General features: G+C 40.1%; 2 protein-coding genes across 6 annotated transcripts in view; both read right to left on the bottom strand.

Moving 5' to 3' along the window:
- The window catches only part of LOC138850976 (solute carrier family 22 member 15-like), a 216,768-nt gene extending 215,364 nt beyond the window's left edge, over window positions 1–1,404 (bottom strand). The window contains exon 1 of the mRNA XM_070088482.1: window positions 825–1,404. Within this exon, the coding sequence (XP_069944583.1) occupies window positions 825–1,404 (580 nt within the window). The remainder of the gene's footprint in view (window positions 1–824) is intronic.
- A 1,573-nt stretch (window positions 1,405–2,977) lies between these two features.
- Sply (Sphingosine-1-phosphate lyase) overlaps window positions 2,978–26,152 on the bottom strand; it is a 284,903-nt gene continuing 261,728 nt past the window's right edge. For all 5 annotated transcript variants that reach the window (XM_070088235.1, XM_070088236.1, XM_070088234.1 and 2 more), the window contains one exon: window positions 2,978–7,125. In XM_070088235.1, coding sequence (XP_069944336.1) covers window positions 7,024–7,125 — 102 coding nt within the window. In that variant the 3' untranslated portion in view covers window positions 2,978–7,023. The remainder of the gene's footprint in view (window positions 7,126–26,152) is intronic.

Below are 26,152 nucleotides of genomic sequence, written 5' to 3'. Positions count from 1 at the left end.
TATCTATCTTACTTAACTGCTCTGTGAATTCCTCAGCAGTTGCCGATGGTGGTTTGTATACTAGGATAATTACCAAATTCCTATTTTCAACTTTAATGCCTAGAATTTCTACTATATCATTCGTAGAATTCAGCACTTCTGTGTAACAGAAAGTATCCTTTACATAGATTCCTACTCCTCCCTGTGACCTATTGATCCTATCACATCTATACATGTTGTAGTTTTCTATCTTTATCTCTCCATCCAAAATATCCCTTGTATGTATTTCTGTAAATGCTCCGAACATGGCATTCGCTTCTGTCAGGAGCCCACTGACATAACGAACTTTGTCATTTTTATTTGATTTCAAACCCTGTATATTTGCAAATATGAAGCAGGAATTACCAAGTGGGATGTTTTGTCTCGCTTTGTGTTTCATTAGTACCACTGGTGGTGCACTACCTGGCATGTCCCCTGGTGTACACTCCCCTGGTTTCTCTAGTACTGGCTTCACGTTTGTTTGCTTATTCGGCCTTGAGCCCAACTGTCCTCTCTGTACCATTCCCCCTGTTTGTCTCTCCCTTTGTTTTGATCTTTTCTCTTTTTGTCTAAAAAAGAATGCTGTTCAATTTCCCTTTCTCTGCTAACTCTGTAGTGCCGCATTCCTTTTACATGATGGTCTGGACAGCTCAAGTCATAACATTCTCTTGACTGCGTTGAAGCTTTACACATTACTGGATGGAAGTACCTGCACTCTTTGTTGAAACGACACTTTCCCTTCCTCAACATGTTCGCACATTTTCTGGTGTGTTTATTCCAACAATCTCTGCCATATAGGCACATACCTTTAGCATAGTAACTGCAAATGTTCTGACTACCTATATTTATTGGTTCTGTGTCGTTCCTAAGTTCTGCCACCTGATCTGAGTTCCCTTGTTCACTTTCTTCTAGGCTAATTTCTTCCCTTTGCTTGTTTTCGTTTGTTCCTGTTCTAGTTTTCTCATCCTCCCTTCCCCTTTCCGCTATGTTATGTATCCCTGTTTCCTTTTCCGACTTGCTCTGTATGACGTTTTCTACTCTTGCTCTTACTTTCACTCCTTGGTTTTCACCTCTATATGCATTTTCCTCCTTTTCTTGTTCCTTTTTCCCTGTTTTCCACTCTTTGTATAACTCTGGCAAGCTCCTTAGAAACTTCCTTACGCTTTCTAGGTTTTCACTTTTCAGTACCTCTCTTACGCTTAACCAGCTGTCCCTTTCACTGGGGCAAATCCAGAAACTGCTTTCTTGTTTTTCGTCATTTGTCATGGTTGCATGAAGCTTTGTACATGATATATGTGATGTTTTACCACAAATTTCACAATCAATGCCACTCATGTTTCTCCCAAAGATTTTTTCACATATACAACAGCCTTTATTCCTGGCCATGATTACTTTTAAAACAGGTGTATGTGGTGGATGGTGTACTTATTATGTGCTGCTGGTGGTGGGGTGACTGGTAGGTGGGATGGGCTGGGCTGTGAGTATCCTTGAGGAGAGGGTAGGGACAATAGGAGGAGGGGGCTGTGCAGTGGGGTGGTAAGCTGGGAGATAGAGGTCTGTGGAAAGAAGGTGAGGGTGCGAGGAGGGGAGGCCGTGGGTGGGATGGTTGGATGGGTGGGGTAGGATCCGGGGAATGGGGTGGGGGCACGAGGTGGGGGATGGGGTGGGGCACAAGGCAGGGGATGGGGTGGGGGCATGAGGCGGGGGATGGGGTGGGGGCATGAGGCGGGGGCTTGGAGTTGGGGTGCGGGTGGCACTTTCAACTTGTTCCCATATAATTATACCATAGGTTTACACTACACTCGGGATTAAAAGGATTAACTCAGTTTACTATATCACTGCCTATTTATATCCTTTTTGTCTATTCATTGTATGTGGTAACTCATACCTTGGTGTATCACTTGTTACATGTCAACACCAGGACAAGTAGACTGACCCACTACTGCCACACTTCGCAATTGTTTTTTATTTTATTTCCTTTTATTTTCTCACTGGTATTTTGTCACTGTGTTGTACACTGGTTATCTCAAGGATATACAATGTATTCATTCAAGATACACTTTTCTTTTCACTGCACTACACTGGGATGGTTATATTGTTCACACGCCACTTTACCCCCTCCCTCCAACCTTTTCGGGGATGATCCCTACCCTACCTTCCTTCCCTAACAAATTTATACGCTCTCCAATTCATTCTACTTTGTTCCATTCTCTCTAAATGCCCAAACCACCTCAACAGCCCCTCTTCAGCCCTCTTACATTACAATTTAGACACGACATCTCCACTGCCTCCAACCGCCTCCTCGCTGCAGCATTTACAACCCATGATTCACACCCATATAAGAGTATTGGTGCCACTATACTCTCATACATTCCCTTCTTTGCCTCCATGGATAATGTTCTTTGTCTCCACAGATACCTCAATGCACCACTCACCATTTTTTCTTCGTCAATTCTATGGTTTACCTCTTCCATCATAAACCCATCTGCTGACAAGTCAACTCCCAAATATCTGAAAACATTCACTTCTTCCATTCTCCCTCCCTCCAATGTGATATCCAATTTTTCTTTATCTAAATCATTTGATACCCTCATCATCTTACTCTTATCTATGTTCACTTTCAACTTTCTTTCTTTACACACCCTCCCAAACTCATCCACTAACCTTTGCAACTTTTCTTTAGAATCCCCCAAAAGCACAGTATCATCAGCAAAAAGCAACTGTTTCAATTCCCATTTTGTATCTGATTTCCTATAATTTAATCCCACCCCTTTCCCCAACACCTTAGCATTTACTTCTTTTACAACTCCACCTATAAATATGTTAAACAACCATGGTGACATTACACATTTGAAGGTGAAAAAAGGCCATTTCACTTTACAGCAATTTTTGTTTTACAGCAGTAGCCCAGAACCTAACCTGCTGTATAAGAAGGACCCTCCTGTACATGAAAAATACATTTCATCCCAGTATTTTATTAACTAAACATATACATATTATAATGAAATTCTGGTACAGCATTTTCAGTAAAAATTATTTAAATACAGTTGTCCCTACTAAGTTGGGTGCTTCCTTACTCATGGACTTCAATTATTGAACATGTTCCTGTTGTAATGCGTTTCCCATGCCCAAATCTCAAATCCAGTAATTTCTTATGAATGCTAATATAAACCAATTCCAAATGATATATTACAGATATCATCTCTAACTCACAAAAGCATAATAACACAAATGCAAAAAATCACAGAAAAGACAGGATTTGAACCAAATTTTAGGACTGGTTTGCAATGGGTTCAAATCTGTGAAGAATATGATCTTTGAAACACAATAAACCTAAATCTGAAAAAAATTACTCTGCAGACTTAATTTTGTATTTAGTCATGGCTTCAAGTTTCAAAGAACTTACAGGAATGTAAGCCCCGTGAATTTGTAGGGAACGACTATGCAATATTAATTAAAAACACATTAGAAGCAAGCAAAAACTAACATGTTTAACAATGCTTTTTGATGTTAATATATGTTGTAGCCTACATGAAACAAACTCTCCAATATATATAGGATTAGCACCTTAAATATACAGTGGTCCACCGAGATATGATATTAATCTGTTCAAGACGTATCATACCTCCAAATTACTGTAACTCAAACCTCAAAATACATAATTATCTGGTAATTCATTCATGATTCTGAAAGCACAATTTTACTGTACCTTGGACATGCATGTTCACAGACATAACTTGCAGGTAATGTATCTTCCATCATCTGCTTCTCTCTTATCTACAATAACAAGTCTTTCCATCTCTATGATAATTTCTCTACTTTTTTTTCACTAGCCTCAATTTGATAATAGCAGATGGTCGACTGTGAAAAGTCATACTAATGCACTAATTTCTTACTTGATCTTCAGAGAAAGGCCTGTTTACTGCACATTTTAGGGGGCAAGACGACTTAGTAATACAAAAAGATGGTGTAATAACACAAATGCAGTTATGAAGGGTAAGTACTCAAAAGATAATGGAAAACAGTCATGACAGCTTCAAACTTAAGGGTAAACAATACAATTAATACACACATAACTAACATCATTGGCATACCACTTTATATATAAAGTCCCTGGTTATGCAGAATATTTCTCACAACTTAGATGAATCTTGTTCCTCAAGATGCAGCCCACAACAGTCATAATATCATACCCATATCATATCTCCAATTTGTAATCCCAACTCAAAACAAAATTCTTCTGCGAGGGTAAATTGTAACTCCAAATTAATGTTACTCCAGCCTATTACAACTCAAGGGACCATGGTATTAATAATACCGTAAATACAATACCCTATACCTTACATGCAGGTGCTAATTTTGATGAGAGTAAAATAGCCAATTAAATCTTAAATGCACAAAACTAGCTGGCTTACAGAGCCTTGGTGTTGGGAAGATAATGGAGCAGTATCTGGCAATGGTATTATGCTGATACAACACACGTGTGCATATAAGCCAAATTCGGTTTTCTGACTATCTGAAAACTTCTTTGGTAATGTAATAAATAAAATCCACTGAACAATCTTGAATGAAAATACGTATAATTAAATGTTTCATCAAATTCATAAAATCAAATATGAACTCTGCAATTTGAACCCTGGAATATGCCATAATTCATCAAGGGTCATGAGGAAGCACCTGGAATATTCCACCAGTTTCCTACTTAATAACTACCTATCCTAGCTTGAATATGGTCTAACACACTGTATTGTTCCCAGTTTATCCTCCTCCACCTTTGCTTGCCCACTATTATTCTGGTATAGTTTTAACCCTTTGACTGTCACAACCCCAAATTCTGAGGTGTCTCCTGGTGTCGCAAAATATTTGAAAAAACTTATGGAATTAAGCGACCTCAGCAATATTTATGAATCGGCAATTTTGCCCATTTTGAGACCTATTCTTGGCTAATTCCATTGTTCCAGTCGACCAAACTCATAGCTATTTTTTTACAACTCCATTTGTTCTATCGATTGAGTACAAGAAACTGCCCATTTACCAATTTCAACTACCCAATAAAGTGGTCAGAAATTGGCAATTTGGCCAATTTCATGCCAATTAAAAAATATGCCAATTTCAAAATAGGGTCCAGAATGAACAATGTAGACATTCCTGACTCTAAAATAACATTTCCTTTGTTCATTTGTCACATCTCCAGGCCCCTCTGATATTACTCTTGCTTTCTATTTTGAATTTTTATTCAAACAAAAAATAGAAGATTTACTGTTATGCAGACGACTGCAATATTGTAATAATTGTATAAATAATGTCAACCCATTCATGACTGCATATCAGAATGGCTAGTTGGACATTTATTGGACAATGACGTCATTTGTTTACTCTTGAACATCGGCAAAAATCAAACATTTTCCCTACTTTGAGCTCCATTTCAAGGTCATTTTCATAGCAAAACCAATCAAAATCACATCCATTTCTATAATATGTTTTCCATTCTATCAAATGTGACTACAAAAATGAGAATATAACCATATAAACTATACAAAAATACACCTCAAAGTTGGCATTTTATCCTGCTTGCTGCAGGATTTTTTTTATACTCTGCACACTGACCACACAGACCCATTCTCTCACATGTGGGCCTACCAGCTTTCTCCTGCTTGATTTGAAGCTGCTCGAATTTTTGAGTATATGTAAGTCAAACACATTGGCTCGTAAGACATGTATATACGACCGAAACAGTCAAAGGGTTAATTAATTTGTAATTAGAGTACTTATATGTAACTTTAAGAGTAGAGAAAAGCTTTTGTTCAATTTTGGGCAATTATCATATAATTTTTTAAAGTTTCCAGTGCATTTAGTACTTATTACCTCCCTTTGTAAATCATTTATTTTCTACCACTTACATTAAATCATTTGTTTTACTTATGATGCAAACAGCTTTTTCAGCATTTCTTCCATTCAAAAATCTAAAGGCCATTTTAAAGTTAGCCAGTGACATACAGGAGTTTCTCACTAATTTATTTATATCTTTTGGTCATGTCTAGTGTCTTTAACATTACATTAAACCCACAAAATAAAACAAACAGGACCCTGCCCTGGAGGAATCCCAGGACAAGGAGTCCCATAGCACTTGGAATGACAAGGCCAGACACAAGGAGGCCTTCAGATGAGGGATTGTCCAACAATAAATACATGTAAGAATTTTCACAAAATAGCTGGGTAGCCCAATCAAATAAAAGGCAGACCAAGCAATCAAAACGAATATTATTAGTCCTGTGTGCCTGACATAGTAAATACCCATCCACCAAGAAAAAATGAAAAGAAATTGGAACAAATCTGGAAGGTATGCAGAGGAATTCATAAGAAGACCAGCACAGTTGATGTGTTAGAGAGAAAGGGTAACTGGATTCCAATGTACTGGGAGCCCCAGGTAACATTAGTAATAACAAGTGAACACTTGGCACTCAGAGAACAAAGAATGTGTATAGACCTTGCTGAATATAAGAGGGACTGCAGGTATAAATAACGTGAGATATATTCCAGGTGGGCCCCCAAAGCCTCACAGTAGAAATCAGATGAAGATTTCTCTTCAGCATTTCATCTCAATTTCCCAAATATCAAGCATAAAAATAAGGCTATTAAAAAATCTAAAAATGGCACTATCTGATTACCATATATTACTGGCCATAAGTAGAGCTTTTTAATAAAAAAATAAACCCAGAATAAAGCTTTATCTCATGAGTGCAAATTACCCAGTAAGAACATAAGAATATAGGAACACTGCAGCCTGAAAATATCCCCTCCCCCTCCCTCCCCATCTTGTGCCTGGAGCTATGAAAAAATCTGATTGGGAGAAAGAATAATCCCCAACTAATGGCTGAGGTTGACTTATGATCTATGATATATGGTAGTATATGTGACTAACTTTTCTGGACATAAATGCTGTATAGAAATCTATGACTACTTTCCATACTTTCCAGGATGACTAGACTACTTCAGGTTGAGTTCCTAAAAATGTTTAGTAGAGTAGACAGCATCCAAGTAACACCAAGCCATCTCTCCCACCAGAGTGCGGTCTGGGATGCTCTGAGCCATCCCATACAATGCTGCCTGAAAGTAAAAATAATTTGTAAACTACAAGAATGTATTTTACATTTTTTACAGATATAGTATACAGTATATAAAACCATTTAATCTGTCATCCTCAAGAAAACAGGAAAACCAGTCAATATTTCTACCAGTACCAGACTACCCAATAGGTACAGTAGACATGTGCCTTAGGACCCACAAGTAAAAGGGCAACCCTTCTGTCACAGGCTGGTATATGGGCAGTATCATTGAAAGCAAAAATAAAAATTATTTTATTCATGGGGTGCATCAAACCCATAGGAATTATACAGTGCCTGGAGAAATAGGAGGCACTCAGGTTTGATCCAAGGAAGGGGAAGCACGTTCAATTCCTTGGATTAACCTTTAAACTTTCCAAACGTAGATCTACGTTCACCTGCGTGGCGCTCTGAATATTTTAAAAAATAAAAAAATCGTTTTTGTCTTAAATTAAAGAGGGCAATTTTCTGAGTGGTATAAGACCCCCCAAAAAATTTTAGGGCCAGTACTTACCAAGATATAAGACCGCAAAGTTGGCTCTGGATGCTCACCTGATGGCAACATCCAGTCCTGCTGCTTGCAGAAGTGTTTCCGATTTACCTTTTTTTCTCATTTTTAATTTATATAATTTTTATGTTCTGATAATTACAATTTATAATTGTTCTTGTGATTTCATAGCCAATCTTTGTTCTGACACTAGTATTATGTACTGAAATAGTACTAAAAAAAGCGTTTGACACAGTAGACCATGGCATCCTACTCCACAAATTTGACCACTATGGTATAAGAGGCCATGCGCTTGCATATTTTAAATCCTACCTTTCTAATAGGTATTGGTATGTCACCATTAAAGACACAGCCTCATCAACACGGCCACTTGATACTGGAGTTCCGCAGGGAAGTGTCCTTGGACCCCTGCTCTTCCTCATTTACATCAATGATCTTCCAAACATATCCCAACACCTGAAACCCATTCTCTTTGCTGACGACACGACTTATGTCATCTCCCACCCTAATCTTGCCACCCTCAACACCATTGTTAATGAGGAGCTGCTCAAAATATCGACTTGGATGACAGCCAATAAACTTACACTTAACACTGTCAAAACCTACTATATTATGTTTGGTAGCAGAGCAGGTGTTGCGCAACTTAACATTAAGACATAATGAGGGCAAATTCCTTGGCCTATACCTCAACAACAACCTAAATTTCAGCACTCATTTCCAAGTTAAGACACATGTGCAACATCTGGATATCTTTATTGTAGACGTTTCGCCATCCAGTGGCTTTATCAATACAGATTCTAGGACATAATAGGAAGACAGTAGAACTATATACAAAAGATGAGGTAATCAGTCCCTCGGCCTTGGAGTTAGTGTTCACAGCATCGTGGTGGAGGAGAATCTGGAGCAAAGGCAAGAAGACTGGCGGTTATATAGGCGTCAGTGGATAGGGACGGGCAGTAGACGAGGGCATAGTCACTGGTAGGCGGGATTCCCCAGTGGAAGTAGGTCCTTCCCAAAGAGATGGGTTAGTTGCAGCAGCCGTGAAGAAGGTCTTGTAGATGTCCTTTGAACCAAGATTCCATGATGTTGCAGTGTCTGACAAGTTGTGCAAGAAAGGTATAAAATACCAACAATATGAAAGTTAAGACACGTGCAACATCTGGATATCTTTATTGTAGACGTTCTACTGTCTTCCTATTATGTCCTAGAATCTGTATTGATAAAGCCACTGGATGGCAAAACGTCTACAATAAAGATATCCAGATGTTGCACATGTGTCTTAACTTTCATATTGTCGGTATTTTATACCTTTCTTGCACAACTCATATCCAACACATAACAAAAAAAAGTATCCGAAACGGTGGGGATCCTCTCCAAGATTCGATACTACGTGCCACAAACTGCCCTTCTCACACTATACCATTCACTTATATATCCATACCTCACCTATGCTATCTGTGCTTGGGGTTCAACTGCAGCAACACACCTAAAGCCAATAATAACCCAACAAAAAGCTGCAGTAAGAATAATCACTAAATCCCATCCCTGGCAACACACACCCCCCACTCTTCATAGGTCTAAACTTACTCCCTGTTCAGAACATCCACACTTACTACTGTGCAATCTATATCTACAGGACCTTAAATTCCAATATTAACCTTGACCTAAAATGCTTTCTTGATAGTTGTGACAGGATCCACAGGCATAACACCAGACACAAACATCTCTATGACATTCCCCGTTTTCGACTAAACCTTTACAAAAATTCAATGTATTTCAAAGGACCTAAAATCTGGAACACCCTACCTGAAAACTCTAGAACTGCAGACACATTCATCACTTTCAAAACTACAGTTAGAAAACATCTTATCTCCCTAATCCACCCCGACAACTAACTACATGATAACCACCTGGTGGTTCACAATTACACTCACTCACCCACTGACTATAAACCCAGGAACACTAATCTTAAAATAATAAATCCTAACTAGTCATAAGTTTGCCTATGATACTCCAATATAGACACCTTGTACTGTGCCAAAACAAAAGCATTCACATTGCTAAACTCACAAATTATGATGTAGTCACTTAGCCTTAATACCATAATCTGTAAGGATTTAATGTTAAGAATTAATCTGAGTCTGCTCGAAATGCCTAGCCATGCTAGGTGTCCTAGTTGCCCCCTCTGTAATTAGTATTTTATAACATATAAACCACACAATACCCAAAACCTGTAAACCCCACATTGTAACCCTTATAGAGAATAAACTTGAATTAAATTGAACAGGCAAACATTTTCACCTGTCTGGGTCATTTACTATTGTCTAGAAATATATACAAAGTATCTATAGGTCTCTGCAATGTTTTAGACATGCTAGAGTATATATGAAACTCCCTGAAGAATGGTGTTATGACAAGCGAGATAACTGGTGACAGCCAGTGATATTTGATGAATGTGCGCTGCTGCAGGGAACCCTCGCTTTATTTGTTTTTGCTGTTGCACACAAACATGTCTGTCTGTCTATCTATCTATCTGTCTAGCTCTGCTTATCTATCTAGCTCTGTTTATCTTTCTGTCTGCCTGTGTGTGCCTGGAGTATATATATATGAAACTCCTTGAAGAATGGTGTTATGACAAGCGTGAGATAACTGGTGACAGCCAGTGATATTTGATGAATGTGCGCTGATGCAGGGAACCCTCACTTTATTTGTTTTCACTGCTGCACACAAACATGTCTGTCTGTCTGTCTGTTTATCTGTCTGTGTCTGTCTATCTGTCTCTGTTTCTCTGTCTTTCTGTCTGCCTGTGTGTGCTTGGAGTATATATATGAAAGTCCTTGAAGAATGGTGTTATGATAAGCATGAGATAACCAGTGACAGCCAGTGACATTTGATGAATGTGAGCTGCTGCAGGAAACCCTCTCTTTTTTCGCTGTTGCACACAAACATGTCTGTCTGTCTGTCTGTTTATCTGTCTGCTTGTGTGTGTCTGTCTTTCCATCTGTTTGCATCTGTCTCAGGGGGCGGCTATTTGCTCTAGCTGGCGCTCAATTGAACTGGTGCTCCCACAAGGTACTAAAAGGTCTCCGATTTTTTTCATACTGCACACTGAGTGCGCAGACCCATTCTTTCATGTCTAGGCAACTCAGGCCTATCGCACCAAATTTGAAGGAATGAAAAATAAAATGTTGATCTACATTCGGAGCACTGTGCACATGCACGTAGATCTACGTGTGGACAGTTTAAGGGTTAAAAGCCCCTCACTAATCGAGTACAGTCACCTCCCTAGAAGGAACCTAAGAAACAAAATTTGTGCAAGTAAAAATACAAGCATTTCTTAAAAATGTAAGGAACCAATTTATTTTTTTTTTTACCTCAACATATATGTTCTACCAAGGCAGGGTGACCCAAAGAAGAAAACACATTCACCATCATTCATTCAGTTACCAACTTTCCAGAAGTGTGCCAGCATTACAACCAGATTACCCTCAACCTGCAACACCCGTACCCATCCTTCAGAGTGTAGGAACTGCCCTCCCCACCTCCAGGACTATTGTCTGGCTAACTGGTTTCCCTGAATTCCTTCATAAAAGTTACCCTAATCACACTCCAACAGCAAGTCCATTAATAATCACTTGCCTTCATTCACTCCTATCAAACTATGCTTACATAAGAGGTACGATAATGCTCTTGGAGCAGGGAGAGAGTGGATCTAGTAATGACCAGTAAAGAGGCAGGGCCAGGACCTATGAATCTACCCCTGTAACCACAAACAGGCGAGTACAAGCCTGCTGGATGCTTAAGCTCCTAAAACTCAAAGCCCCCTCCCTCCAACAAATCCTTCATGACTCTTACCTTCCACCCCAGATTTATACACCATCTTTAGCAACCTATCCCTCTCCACCCTCTCTACATGCCTAAATCACCTCAACAACCCCTCCTCAACCCTCTCAATTATACTCTTGGTGACCCCATATCATTTTAATTTCTATGCTCAGAATTCTCTGCACAATATCCACACTATACACTACTATCAAACATTACATCTCCACAGCCTCTAGTCTCCTCCTCACTGCAGCTTTCAAACCCCATGCTTCACACTTTTATAAAAGTGTTGGTACCACTGTACTCTCATACATTCCCTTTCTTGTTTCTGTAAATGGTAAAATTCATTTGGTTCATATATTTATCAAATTATTTATTATTTATTATCAAATTATTTATCAAAGATTACTAAAAAGAATAAGAAGAAGAAAATTGTCAAAGTGGGAAGTCTGAATGTGCGTGGATGTTGTGCAAATGATAAGAAAGAGACGATTGTGGATGTTATGAATGAGAAGAAGCTGGATGTCCTGGCTTTAAGTGAAACAAAGCTGAAGGGGGTGGGAGAGTTTCAGTGGAGAGGAATAAATGGGATTAGGTCAGGGGTTTCAAATAGAGTTAGAGCTAAAGAAGGAGTAGCAATAATGTTGAAGGATAAGCTATGGCAGGAAAAGAGGGACTATAAATGTATTAATTCAAGGATCATGTGGAGTAAAATAAAGATTGGATGTGAAAAGTGGGTTATAATAAGCGTGTATGCACCTGGAGAAGAGAGAAGTGTAGAGGAGAGAGAGAGATTTTGGGAAATGTTGAGTGAATGCGTGGGGAGTTTTGAATCAAGTGTGAGAGTAATGATGGTTGGGGATTTCAATGCTAAAGTGGGTAAAAATGTTATGGAAGGAGTAGTAGGTAAATTTGGGGTGCCAGGGGTAAATGTAAATGGGGAGCCTTTAATTGAGCTATGTGTAGAAAGAAATTTGGTAATAAGTAATACATATTTTATGAAAAAGAGGATAAATAAATATACAAGGTATGATGTAGCACGTAATGAAAGTAGTTTATTAGATTATGTATTGGTGGATAAAAGGTTGATGGGTAGGCTCCAGGATGTACATGTTTATAGAGGGGCAACTGATATATCAGATCATTATTTAGTTGTAGCTACAGTTAGAGTAAGAGGTAGATGGGAAAAGAGGAAGGTGGCAACAACAAGTAAGAGGGAGGTGAAAGTGTATAAACTAAGGGAGGAGGAAGTTCGGGTGAGATATAAGCGACTATTGGCAGAAAGGTGGGCTAGTGCAAAGATGAGTAGTGGGGGGGTTGAAGAGGGTTGGAATAGTTTTAAAAATGCAGTATTAGAATGTGGGGCAGAAGTTTGTGGTTATAGGAGGGTGGGGGCAGGAGGAAAGAGGAGTGATTGGTGGAATGATGAAGTAAAGGGTGTGATAAAAGAGAAAAAGGTAGCTTATGAGAGGTTTTTACAAAGCAGAAGTGTTATAAGAAGAGCAGAGTATATGGAGAGTAAAAGAAAGGTAAAGAGAGTGGTGAGAGAGTGCAAAAGGAGAGCAGATGATAGAGTGGGAGAGGCACTGTCAAGAAATTTTAATGAAAATAAGAAAAAAATTTGGAGTGAGTTAAACAAGTTAAGAAAGCCTAGGGAAAATATGGATTTGTCAGTTAAAAACAGAGTAGGGGAGTTAGTAGATGGGGAGATGGAGGTATTGGGTAGATGGCGAGAATATTTTGAGGAACTTTTAAATGTTAAGGAAGAAACAGAGGCAGTAATTTCATGCACTGGTCAGGGAGGTATACCATCTTTTAGGAGTGAAGAAGAGCAGAATGTAAGTGTGGGGGAGGTATGTGAGGCATTACGTAAAATGAAAGGGGGTAAAGCAGCTGGAACTGATGGGATCATGACAGAAATGTTAAAAGCAGGGGGGGATATAGTGTTGGAGTGGTTGGTACTTTTGTTTAATAAATGTATGAAAGAGGGGAAGGTACCTAGGGATTGGCAGAGAGCATGTATAGTCCCTTTATATAAAGGGAAAGGGGACAAAAGAGACTGTAAAAATTATAGAGGAATAAGCTTACTGAGTATACCAGGAAAAGTGTACGGTAGGGTTATAAATGAAAGAATTAGAGGTAAGACAAAATGTAGGATTGCGGATGAGCAAGGAGGTTTTAGAGTGGGTAGGGGATGTGTAGATCAGGTGTTTACATTGAAGCATATATGTGAACAGTATTTAGATAAAGATAGGGAAGTTTTTATTGCATTTATGGATTTAGAAAAGGCATATGATAGAGTGGATAGAGGAGCAATGTGGCAGATGTTGCAAGTATATGGAATAGGTGGTAAGTTATTAAATGCTGTAAAGAGTTTTTATGAGGATAGTGAGGCTCAGGTTAGGGTGTGTAGAAGAGAGGGAGACTACTTCCCGGTAAAAGTAGGTCTTAGACAGGGATGTGTAATGTCACCATGGTTGTTTAATATATTTATAGATGGGGTTGTAAGGGAAGTAAATGCTAGGGTGTTTGGGAGAGGGGTGGGATTAAATTATGGGGAATCAAATTCAAAATGGGAATTGACACAGTTACTTTTTGCTGATGATACTGTGCTTATGGGAGATTCTAAAGAAAAATTGCAAAGGTTAGTGGATGAGTTTGGGAATGTGTGTAAAGGTATAAAGTTGAAAGTGAACATAGAAAAGAGTAAGGTGATGAGGGTGTCAAATGATTTAGATAAAGAAAAATTGGATATCAAATTGGGGAGGAGGAGTATGGAAGAAGTGAATGTTTTCAGATACTTGGGAGTTGACGTGTCGGCGGATGGATTTATGAAGGATGAGGTTAATCATAGAATTGATGAGGGAAAAAAGGTGAGTGGTGCGTTGAGGTATATGTGGAGTCAAAAAACGTTATCTCTGGAGGCAAAGAAGGGAATGTATGAAAGTATAGTAGTACCAACACTCTTATATGGGTGTGAAGCTTGGGTGGTAAATGCAGCAGCGAGGAGACGGTTGGAGGCAGTGGAGATGTCCTGTTTAAGGGCAATGTGTGGTGTAAATATTATGCAGAAAATTCGGAGTGTGGAAATTAGGAGAAGGTGTGGAGTTAATAAAAGTATTAGTCAGAGGGCAGAAGAGGGGTTGTTGAGGTGGTTTGGTCATTTAGAGAGAATGGATCAAAGTAGAATGACATGGAAAGCATATAAATCTATAGGGGAAGGAAGGCGGGGTAGGGGTCGTCCTCGAAAGGGTTGGAGAGAGGGGGTAAAGGAGGTTTTGTGGGTAAGGGGCTTGGACTTCCAGCAAGCGTGCGTGAGCGTGTTAGATAGGAGTGAATGGAGACGAATGGTACTTGGGACCTGACGATCTGTTGGAGTGTGAGCAGGGTAATATTTAGTGAAGGGATTCAGGGAAACCGGTTATTTTCATATAGTCGGACTTGAGTCCTGGAAATGGGAAGTACAATGCCTGCACTTTAAAGGAGGGGTTTGGGATATTGGCAGTTTGGAGGGGTATGTTGTGTATCTTTATATGTGTATGCTTCTAGACTGTTGTATTCTGAGCACCTCTGCAAAAACAGTGATAATGTGCAAGTGTGGTGAAAGTGTTGAATGATGATGAAAGTATTTTCTTTTTGGGGATTTTCTTTCTTTTTTGGGTCACCCTGCCTCGGTGGGAGACGGCCGACTTGTTAAAAAAAAAAAAAAAAAAAAATTATCAAATAGAAGATGAGGAAAGAAGGCCAGTGTATCAAGGATGTCTGAATGAATTGACCTTAATTGGTACAGAAGTTTACTTCATTAGAAAAATTGATTTTTATTTAGTAATAAAGAACCCTTCAAAGTTAGAAGGGCAAATATCACTTATTATATTTATTTCAGTAGACCACCGGATAACATATAATCTGTTAACATACAGTTTGGACATATAGAGGATGGAGCAAAATAGGACAACTTAGAGGGTCTATAAATCTGTAGTGGAGGGAAGGCAGGGTAGGAGTCATCCTAGGCAAGGATAGAGGGAGAGGGATAAAGGAAGTTTTGTGTGCAAGGGACTTGGACATACAGCAGGCATGTGTGACCATGTTACATAGGAGCGGGGACAAATGGTTTTTGGGGCTTGACATGCTGTCTGAGTGTGAGCAAGGTAATATTTTGCAAAGGGATTCAGGAAGACGATTAGCTGGACTCGAGTCCTGGACGTGGGAAATACAGTGTCAGCACTCTGAAGGAGAGGTTTGGGATATTTGCTATTTAGAGGGACATCTAAACTGTTGTATCTGCACACCTCTGGCTATACACTGATAGTGTAAATGATGGTGAAAGTGTTTCTTTTTTGGGTCACCTTGCCTTAGTGGGAGACGGCCAGCATGTTAAAAAAATAATGAATATGAATAATACGCTTGTGGTACAATGTGTTTCCCAAGCTATTTACAGAGTTATTTTTGCTTAGAATCAGTACATTTTCATTGCAAAATGTGGTACCTAACCAGTGCATAAAAAAGTGAAAATAGCAATATGGTTTAAGAAAACCAGAAACCGAAAAAAATTAATTGGCACTTGAGCACTGATGTTGGCAAACAGCACGTCAATTTCAGCCAACTTCAACACACCATAAAATGCCAAGCTTTTATTAAATCAAACTAATTTTAGTCCTATTTGATTCAGAATTATTATTATTATTATTATTATTATTATAATCAAAAAGAAGTGCTAAACCACAAGGGCTATACAGCGCTGAAGGGCAGGAAGGAAGCGAGGGTATCAGGTGGCAAAAGGGAGATGGATGAGTAGTAGGTTACAGAGAACAGCGGGGCAGGGGATAGTGATAGGGTAGAGGGCAGCAAGAGATTGAGGCAGAAAGGGCTGAGGGGAGTGCGAAAGGTATCATCATCAGAGTTTGTGGAGTAAATCAGTGTTGCGACCCCTGAATGGGTCACAATGTACAGTGGACCCCCGCATAACAATATTAATCCGTTCCTGAGAGCTCATTGTTATGCAAAATTATCGTTATGCGAATGAATTTTCCCCATAAGAAATAATGGAAATCAAATTAATCCGTGCAAGACACCCCAAGGTATGAAAAAAAATTTTTTACCACATGAAATATTAATTTTAATACACACAAACTGAAAAAGGCATGCACAGTTACATGACACTTACCTTTATTGAAGTTCCGGTGATGATTGATGGGATGGGAGGAGGAGAGAGTCTTAGTGTTTAGAAGGGGAATCCCCTTCCATTAAGACTTGAGGTGTCAAGTCCTTTTCTGGGGTTACTTCCCTTCTTCTTTTAATGCCACTAGGACCAGCTTCAGAGTCACTGAACTTCTGTCGCACAACATATCTGTCCATAGTGGCCTGTACCTCTCGTTCCTTTATGACTTCCCTAAAGTGTTTCACAACAGTGTCAGTGTAACAGTCACCAGCACGGCTTGCAATAGCTGTGTTAGGGTGATTGTCATCAAAAAAGGTTTGCACTTTAAGCCACATTCCACACATTTCCTTAATCTTTGAAGTAGGCAACTTCTTCAATTTCTCTCTCCCCTCCTCCAAACCAGTTTCCTCAGGTCTGGCCTCTTGCTGTTGAAGTTGATCTAGCAGCTCATCAGTGGTTAGTTCTTCATTGTCCTCCTCCACCAACTCTTCCACATCCTCCCCACTAACCTCCAACCCCAAGGACTTTCCCAATGCCACAATAGATTCCTCAACTGGCATACTCCTCTCAGGGTTAGCCTGAAACCCTTCAAAATTCCTTTGGTCTACACATTCTGGCCACAGTTTCTTCCAAGCAGAGTTCAAGGTCCTTTTAGTCACTCCCTCCCAAGCCTTACCTATAAGGTTTACACAATTGAGGATATTAAAGTGCTCTCTCCAAAACTCTCTTAGAGTCAATTGAGTTTCTGAGGTCACTACAAAGCACCTTTCAAACAGAGCTTTTGTGTACAGTTTTTTGAAGTTTGCAATAACCTGCTGGTCCATGGGCTGCAGGAGAGGAGTGGTATTAGGAGGCAAAAACTTGACCTTAATGAAGCTCATGTCCCCATAAAGTCGCTCTGCCATGTCTGTAGGATGACCAGGGGCACTGTCTAACACCAGGAGGCACTTAAGGTCTAATTTCTTTTCAGTTAGGTAATCTTTCACATTGGGGGCAAATGCATGGTGTAACCAGTCATAGAAAAAGTCCCTAGTGACCCATGCCTTACTGTATGCCCTCCACAGCACACACAAATTAGCCTTGAGGATATTCTTTTGCCTGAACGCTCTGGGAGTTTCAGAGTGATACACTAATAAAGGCTTCACTTTGCAATCACCAGTAGCATTGGAACACATCAACAGAGTAAGCCTGTCTTTCATAGGCTTATGTCCTGGGAGTGCCTTTTCCTCCTGAGTAATGTAGGTCCTGCTTGGCATTTTCTTCCAAAAGAGGCCTGTTTCATCACAATTAAACACTTGTTCAGGTTTCAGTCCTTCACTGTCTATGTACTCCTCGAATTCCTGCACATATTTTTTAGCTGCTTTGTGGTCCGAACTGGCAGCCTCACCATGCCTTATCACACTATGTATGCCACTACGCTTCTTAAATCTCTCAAACCAACCTTTGCTGGCCTTAAATTCACTCACATCATCACTAGTTGCAGGCATTTTTTTAATTAAATCCTCATGCAACTTCCTAGCCTTTTCACTTATGATCACTTGAGAGATGCTATCTCCTGCTATCTGTTTTTCATTTATCCATACCAATAAGAGTCTCTCAACATCTTCCATCACTTGCGATCTCTGTTTCGAAAATACAGTTGAACCTTTGGCAAGAACAGCTTCCTTGTTTGCCGTTTTGTTGCCCACAATAGTAGCGATGGTTGATTGGGGTTTATTATACAACCTGGCCAGCTCAGAGACACGCACTCCACTTTCATACTTAGCAATGATCTCTTTCTTCATCTCTATAGTAATTCTCACCCTTATTGCTGTAGGGTTGGCACTAGAAGCTTTCTTGGGGCCCATGGTCACTTATTTTGCAGATAAAATCACCAAAAACACTGTAATAATACGAAATGTTCCGATTGTATGCTTGGATGTTACCGCGGAGGCTGGCTGGTAAACAATGCCACCGGCGGAACATGTGAGGCTGGCTTAGGCCACACATTAGATGCATCTCGGACGAACAGCGTTGAGCGGGTTTTTTAGCGGTATGCGAGGCAAAATCTTAGCGATAAAATGTATCGGTATGCGGATTTAACGTTATGTAATGCCAACGGTATGCGGGGGTCCACTGTATATAATGTATATTACCTTTTCATATAATTTTATATTGCTTATATTTGCGATAATAGCTAAATCGTAAATATATTGCTTTATATTATTATTTGCCTTAGTTATATTGTTAGGTAGGATGTAACATTCATATATTATTATTATGTGCTCATAGTTCAAGTCTTGATTGTCTAACTACTGTAATTATCGCTCGTGGCTCATTACTCTGCCGGCTTCTCAGTGTTGCTGGGCAGCAACTGTCCACGGAGCAATGACGTGATCGAGGGGGCTGTTCACACCTCACCTGGAGTAGTCAGTCTGGGCTAGACTCTCTTGGTGGTTGGACGTATTCCTGACAAGACGTGCCTAACTCTCCCTTATTGGCCCTTGTTGGAAGATCGTCTCTGTCACTTTATTGTTGTAGGTTTTGTGGAACTCTGTTCACAGAACATTGTCTAGACTTAGTGATTTTCAACATTGTACTGAGGTTGTGTGTGGCATAGACACTCTGAGCAACTCAGGTCCTGAGCTGTAGCTTCTGACCTAATTTGTACTGGTATCTGTGTACTGTCACAGTCGGGGATTTTCTTATGCTGAACTTAGATTCAGTAGTATGGGAGGTTGGTGACTTTTGTGGAGGATCTGCAGATGGTCCCTAGTGTCGTTATATTATCTCCTTGATCCTGATTCTGTGTCACAGTTGCTTGTTATATTGCTATTGGGCTTAGCGGTCGTTTATTGTTCAAGCAAACTGTTCTGACTGCCAGGTGGTCAAGAAGTTAATTTATGTGAGGACTTTGTCAGTCACTGGTTTAACCCTTTGAGGGTCGACAGGCCCTCTCCGAAACTCGTTCTCAGGGTCGGCCAAATTTCAAAAAAAAAAAAAAAATTATTTTTTCTTATGAAAAAATAGAGTTTTTTTTTCTAAACATTATAGGATAAACAAAAAAAAATTACCATCAATACTTACGGAGATATGGATGCATGAAGTTTGCAGAAAATGAGCCGCGTATGGCAACAGTGGCGACTGCCGCTCACCCGGTAAACTTTAGTTTACTTGTATTTGAAGGTTTGTTGTTTTTTTCACTATTTTATTTTTTCACATAACTTATGTGGCCTATGAGACCAAAGTAAGGTGCAATGTACATATATACACTCGTTGTATACAACACAATAAGCACACAAACATAATTATCAATATATTGTTTACAAAACTTGTTTACAAAAACAAACAATACAAAACATTGTTTATTATTATTGTTCTATAATATATATACCAATATATAGTCACTGAACATATTCCTATTAGTTCTGCAGCTTGTGGAACTCTGAAACATGGTGTCATACACAATGGTGTTTTATCTTTCTCCCTCATTCTATCTCTTTCAATCTGTCTCTCTCTTTCTATCTGTCTGTCTATCTCTGTCTCACAGGTACACATAAATACAAGTATACATAGTATAAATTACCTAGGGTAACCCAAGAAATCCAGACAAAGTGCTATACTCTGCTTGAAGATGTGAGTAAAAGTGATGACACAGTCTTGTGGCTCTCTGAGACAGAGAGCTAGACGGATAGACAGATAGACAGGGAGCTTGACAGACAGACAAATAGACAGACAGAAATGTTAGTGTACCAGTACCAGTGTACTAGTGTTCCACCCTCCTCCTCCTCTTCTTCCTCTTCCTCCTCTTCCCCCTACTCTTCCTCCTCTTCCCCCTACTCTTCCTCATACTCTTCCTCTTCCTCTTCCTCCTCCTCCTCTTCTTCCTCTTCCTCCTACTCTTCCTCTTCCTCCTACTCTTCCTCCTCCTCCTCCTCCTCCTCTTCTTCCTCTTCCTCCTCTTCCCCCTAATCTTCCTCCTACTATTCCTCTTCCTCCTCCTCTTCCTCTTATTCCTCTTCCTCCTAATCTTCCTCTTCCTCCTCCTCCTCTTCCTCCTCCTCCTCTTCTTCCTCTTCCCCCTACTCTTCCTCCTTCTCCTTCTCCTCCTCCTCCATAGTGTAAATTACTAGGAGTCGGCAGCTGTCAAAATGACATATTGTCTCATTACTCACTCCCCCCTCCCGCCTGTCAAAACAATGGGGTCGGATGCTGCTTCCCTTCCTCCATTCTATCTAATTATCTTTCTCCCTCATTCTATCTGTCTTTTTGTCTCTGTCTCACAGGTACACATAAATACAAGTATACATAGTATAAATTACCTAGGATAACCCAAGAAACCCAGACAAAGTGCGATACTCTGCTTGAAGATGTGAGTAAAAGTGATGACACAGTCTTGTGGCTCTCTGAGACAGAGAGCTAGACGGATAGACAGGGAGCTTGACAGACAGGCAAATAGACAGACAGAAATGTTAGTATACCAGCAAAAACAAAGGGAGGGAGATGTTTATCTCATCTTTTGGCATCAGCTCTACCCTCATTTACCCTCATCAAACGTCAGCACTTATCAGATGTTATCTCCCCTTATCTTGTTACTGTCATGGGTGAACATTTATTATTACCTATTATTATTATTATGTATTATTATTATGTATTATTATTATTATGTATTATTATTATTATGTATTATTGTTATCATTACGTATTCTTCTTCTTCCTCCTCCTCCTCTTCTTCTTCTTCCTCCTCCTCCTCCTCCTCCTCTTCTTCCTCCTCCTCCTCCTCCTCTTCCTCCTCCTCCTCCTCCTCTTCTTCTTCCTCCTCCACCTCCTCCTCTTCTTCTTCCTCCTCCTCCTCCTCCTCCTCCTCCTCTTGCCTCCTCCTCCTCTTGCCTCCTCCTCCTCTTGCCTCCTCCTCCTCTTGCCTCCTCCTCCTCTGCCTCCTCCTCCTCCTCCATTCTTGGAACAAGTTTGAAGAGCTTGTAGTTCATAATCACTATCACTATCATCACCAATGCTCACATCTGAGTCTGGGATTTTGGAAAATAGGAGTTTCCTCTTGGATTCTGGTACAACTGAACGTGAACAAGATGGCCCAGCACCAGAGGTGGAAGGCTGTGGGTTGTCTGGGTTTTCCTCACTATTACCCATATTATGGTCATTAGTTTCGGTCAAAACCTCACCAGAACCTTGAAACTCATCTTCACTGTCACTTCCATCTGTATTAGAACTGTCACTGGGGAACAAAAGTGTCCCAATTCGCCGAGGAGTGAGGAACTTCTTACCACAGGGCACGGTGGAAATTGTGTACTATGATGGCATTCCCACAATGCACCACTGGGTCCCAGATTTTTTTCCTACTGCGCACACCCACCACACAGACCCATTCTCTCACATCTAGGCTTATCAGCCTTTTCCTGTGAGATTTGAGGCCGCTAGAATTTATGCGTACTAGTACGACAAAAACCCCTACCCATAAGACGTACTAGTACGACCAAAACCCTCAAAGGGTTAATTAAGTCTAGTCGAGTCGTGAGACATAGCGAACTACTTAGAGCACTTAGACACATACACACAAACTTACTTGTACATATTTGTAGTATCTTATTAAATGTTAATAATGTACCAGACGGTACTTAAGACATTTTTATTTTTTTTTTTTTATTATCACACTGGCCGATTCCCACCAAGGCAGGGTGGCCCGAAAAAGAAAAACTTTCACCATCATTCACTCCATCACTGTCTTGCCAGAAGGGTGCTTTACACTACAGTTTTTAAACTGCAACATTAACACCCCTCCTTCAGAGTGCAGGCACTGTACTTCCGATCTCCAGGACTCAAGTCCGGCCTGCCGGTTTCCCTGAACCCCTTCATAAATGTTACTTTGCTCACACTCCAACAGCACGTCAAGTATTAAAAACCATTTGTCTCCATTCACTCCTATCAAACACACTCACGCATGCCTGCTGGAAGTCCAAGCCCCTCGCACACAAAACCTCCTTTACCCCCTCTCTCCAACCTTTCCTAGGCCGACCCCTACCCCGCCTTCCTTCCACTACAGACTGATACACTCTTGAAGTCATTCTGTTTCGCTCCATTCTCTCTACATGTCCGAACCACCTCAACAACCCTTCCTCAGCCCTCTGGACAACAGTTTTGGTAATCCCGCACCTCCTCCTAACTTCCAAACTACGAATTCTCTGCATTATATTCACACCACACATTGCCCTCAGACATGACATCTCCACTGCCTCCAGCCTTCTCCTCGCTGCAACATTCATCACCCATGCTTCACACCCATATAAGAGCGTTGGTAAAACTATACTCTCATACATTCCCCTCTTTGCCTCCAAGGACAAAGTTCTTTGTCTCCACAGACTCCTAAGTGCACCACTCACTCTTTTTCCCTCATCAATTCTATGATTCACCTCATCTTTCATAGACCCATCCGCTGACACGTCCACTCCCAAATATCTGAATACATTCACCTCCTCCATACTCTCTCCCTCCAATCTGATATTCAATCTTTCATCACCTAATCTTTTTGTTATCCTCATAACCTTACTCTTTCCTGTATTCACCTTTAATTTTCTTCTTTTGCACACCCTACCAAATTCATCCACCAATCTCTGCAACTTCTCTTCAGAATCTCCCAAGAGCACAGTGTCATCAGCAAAGAGCAGCTGTGACAACTCCCACTTTGTGTGTGATTCTTTATCTTTTAACTCCACGCCTCTTGTCAAGACCCTCGCATTTACTTCTCTTACAACCCCATCTATAAATATATTAAACAACCACGGTGACATCACACATCCTTGTCTAAGGCCTACTTTTACTGGGAAATAATTTCCCTCTTTCCTACATACTCTAACTTGAGCCTCACTATCCTCGTAAAAACTCTTCACTGCTTTCAGTAACCTACCTCCTACACCATACACTTGCAACATCTGCCACATTGCCCCCCTATCCACCCTGTCATACGCCTTTTCCAAATCCATAAATGCCACAAAGACCTCTTTAGCCTTATCTAAATACTGTTCACTTATATGTTTCACTGTAAACACCTGGTCCACACACCCCTTACATTTCCTAAAGCCTCCTTGTTCATCTGCTATCCTATTCTCCGTCTTACTCTTAATTCTTTCAATAATAACTCTACCATACACTTTACCAGGTACACTCAGCAGACTTATCCCCCTATAATTTTTGCACTCTCTTTTATCCCCTTTGCCTTTATACAAAGGAACTATGCATGCTCTCTGCCAATCCCTAGGTACCTTACCATCTTCCATACATTTATTAAATAATTGCACCAACCACTCCAAAACTATATCCCCACCTGCTTTTAACATTTCTATCTTTATCCCATCAATCCCGGCTGCCTTACCCCCTTTCATTTTACCTACTGCCTCACGAACTTCCCCCACACTCACAACTGGCTCTTCCTCACTCCTACAAGATGTTATTCCTCCTTGCCCTATACATGAAATCACAGCTTCCCTATCTTCATCAACATTTAACAATTCCTCAAAATATTCCCTCCATCTTCCCAATACCTCTAACTCTCCATTTAATAACTCTCCTCTCCTATTTTTAACTGACAAATCCATTTGTTCTCTAGGCTTTCTTAACTTGTTAATCTCACTCCAAAACTTTTTCTTATTTTCAACAAAATTTGTTGATAACATCTCACCCACTCTCTCATTTGCTCTCTTTTTACATTGCTTCACCACTCTCTTAACCTCTCTCTTTTTCTCCATATACTCTTCCCTCCTTGCATCACTTCTACTTTGTAAAAACTTCTCATATGCTAACTTTTTCTCCCTTACTACTCTCTTTACATCATCATTCCACCAATCGTTCCTCTTCCCTCCCGCACCCACTTTCCTGTAACCACAAACTTCTGCTGAACACTCTAACACTACATTTTTAAACCTACCCTATACCTCTTCGACCCCATTGCCTATGCTCTCATTAGCCCATCTATCCTCCAATAGCTGTTTATATCTTACCCTAACTGCCTCCTCTTTTAGTTTATAAACCTTCACCTCTCTCTTCCCTGATGCTTCTATTCTCCTTGTATTCCATCTACCTTTTACTCTCAGTGTAGCTACAACTAGAAAGTGATCTGATATATCTGTGGCCCCTCTATAAACATGTACATCCTGAAGTCTACTCAACAGTCTTTTATCTACCAATACATAATCCAACAAACTACTGTCATTTTGCCCTACATAATATCTTGTATACTTATTTATCCTCTTTTTCTTAAAATATGTATTACCTATAACTAAACCCCTTTCTATACAAAGTTCAATCAAAGGGCTCCCATTATCATTTACACCTGGCACCCCAAACTTACCTACCACACCCTCTCTGAAAGTTTCTCCTACTTTAGCATTCAGGTCCCCTACCACAATTACTCTCTCACTTGGTTCAAAGGCTCCTATACATTCACTTAACATCTCCCAAAATCTCTCTCTCTCCTCTGCATTCCTCTCTTCTCCAGGTGCATACAAGCTTATTATGACCCACTTCTCGCATCCAACCTTTACTTTAATCCACATAATTCTTGAATTTACACATTCATATTCTCTTTTCTCTTTCCATAACTGATCATTTAACATTACTGCTACCCCTTCCTTTGCTCTAACTCTCTCAGATACTCCAGATTTAATCCCATTTATTTCCCCCCACTGAAACTCTCCTACCCCCTTCAGCTTTGTTTCGCTTAGGGCCAGGACATCCAACTTCTTTTCATTCATAACATCAGCAATCATCTGTTTCTTGTCATCCGCACTACATCCACGCACATTTAAGCATCCCAGTTTTATAAAGTTTTTCTTCTTCTCTTTTTTAGTAAGTGTCTACAGGAGAAGGGGTTACTAGCCCATTGCTCCCGGCATTTTAGTCGCCTCATATGACACGCATGGCTTACATATAAATGTGATATGTGCCTTCAACACAATACTACTGTACACGAGAGAAGTGATTATTATTCATTTGTTTAAATTGATTAATTTATTTTAATTTGATAATATACTCCTAGACATCTTGATTGTTAATAAATCTATTAAATTTTAATTTCTCTAGTTAATAGCCTACCAGTTGTAATCCTGAAGCACTAATAATTATATTGAATTCTAATGGATAATTGGACCAGGATACTGACTACTTGTTATGAAAACCCAGTAACAGGCTGAATGCTAGAAGGGCAGTCCTTTCTAGTATTCACTGGAGATCTCTATGCTTATTAGAAATCGCGTTTTTTGTAACAATCAGTCGTTGTCAAGAAGTCAATGAGAGAGTCAGGATTAAAGGAGGGTCCATCAGCAAGAAGGGAAGGTAAAGAGAGAGTAGTAGAGCGGAGACGACATTGGAGGTAAATTCTGCGTGCTCGTTGATAGAGAGGACAGTCTAACAGTGTGTGGCTAATCGATACTGGAATTTGACACTTCTCAAAGAGAGGAACATGGTGGCTCTCCATGAGATACCCATGAGTAAGACGAGTATGGCCAATGTGAAGGCAGGAGAGAGTAGTCTCTCCCAACCTCGGCACTGATG

This window comes from Cherax quadricarinatus, chromosome 24, assembly GCF_038502225.1.
Source record: "Cherax quadricarinatus isolate ZL_2023a chromosome 24, ASM3850222v1, whole genome shotgun sequence".
NCBI lineage: Eukaryota > Metazoa > Arthropoda > Malacostraca > Decapoda > Parastacidae > Cherax > Cherax quadricarinatus.
The sequence above is the reverse complement of the archived record's forward strand: the minus strand, read 5'-3'. Positions and strand labels throughout refer to the sequence as shown.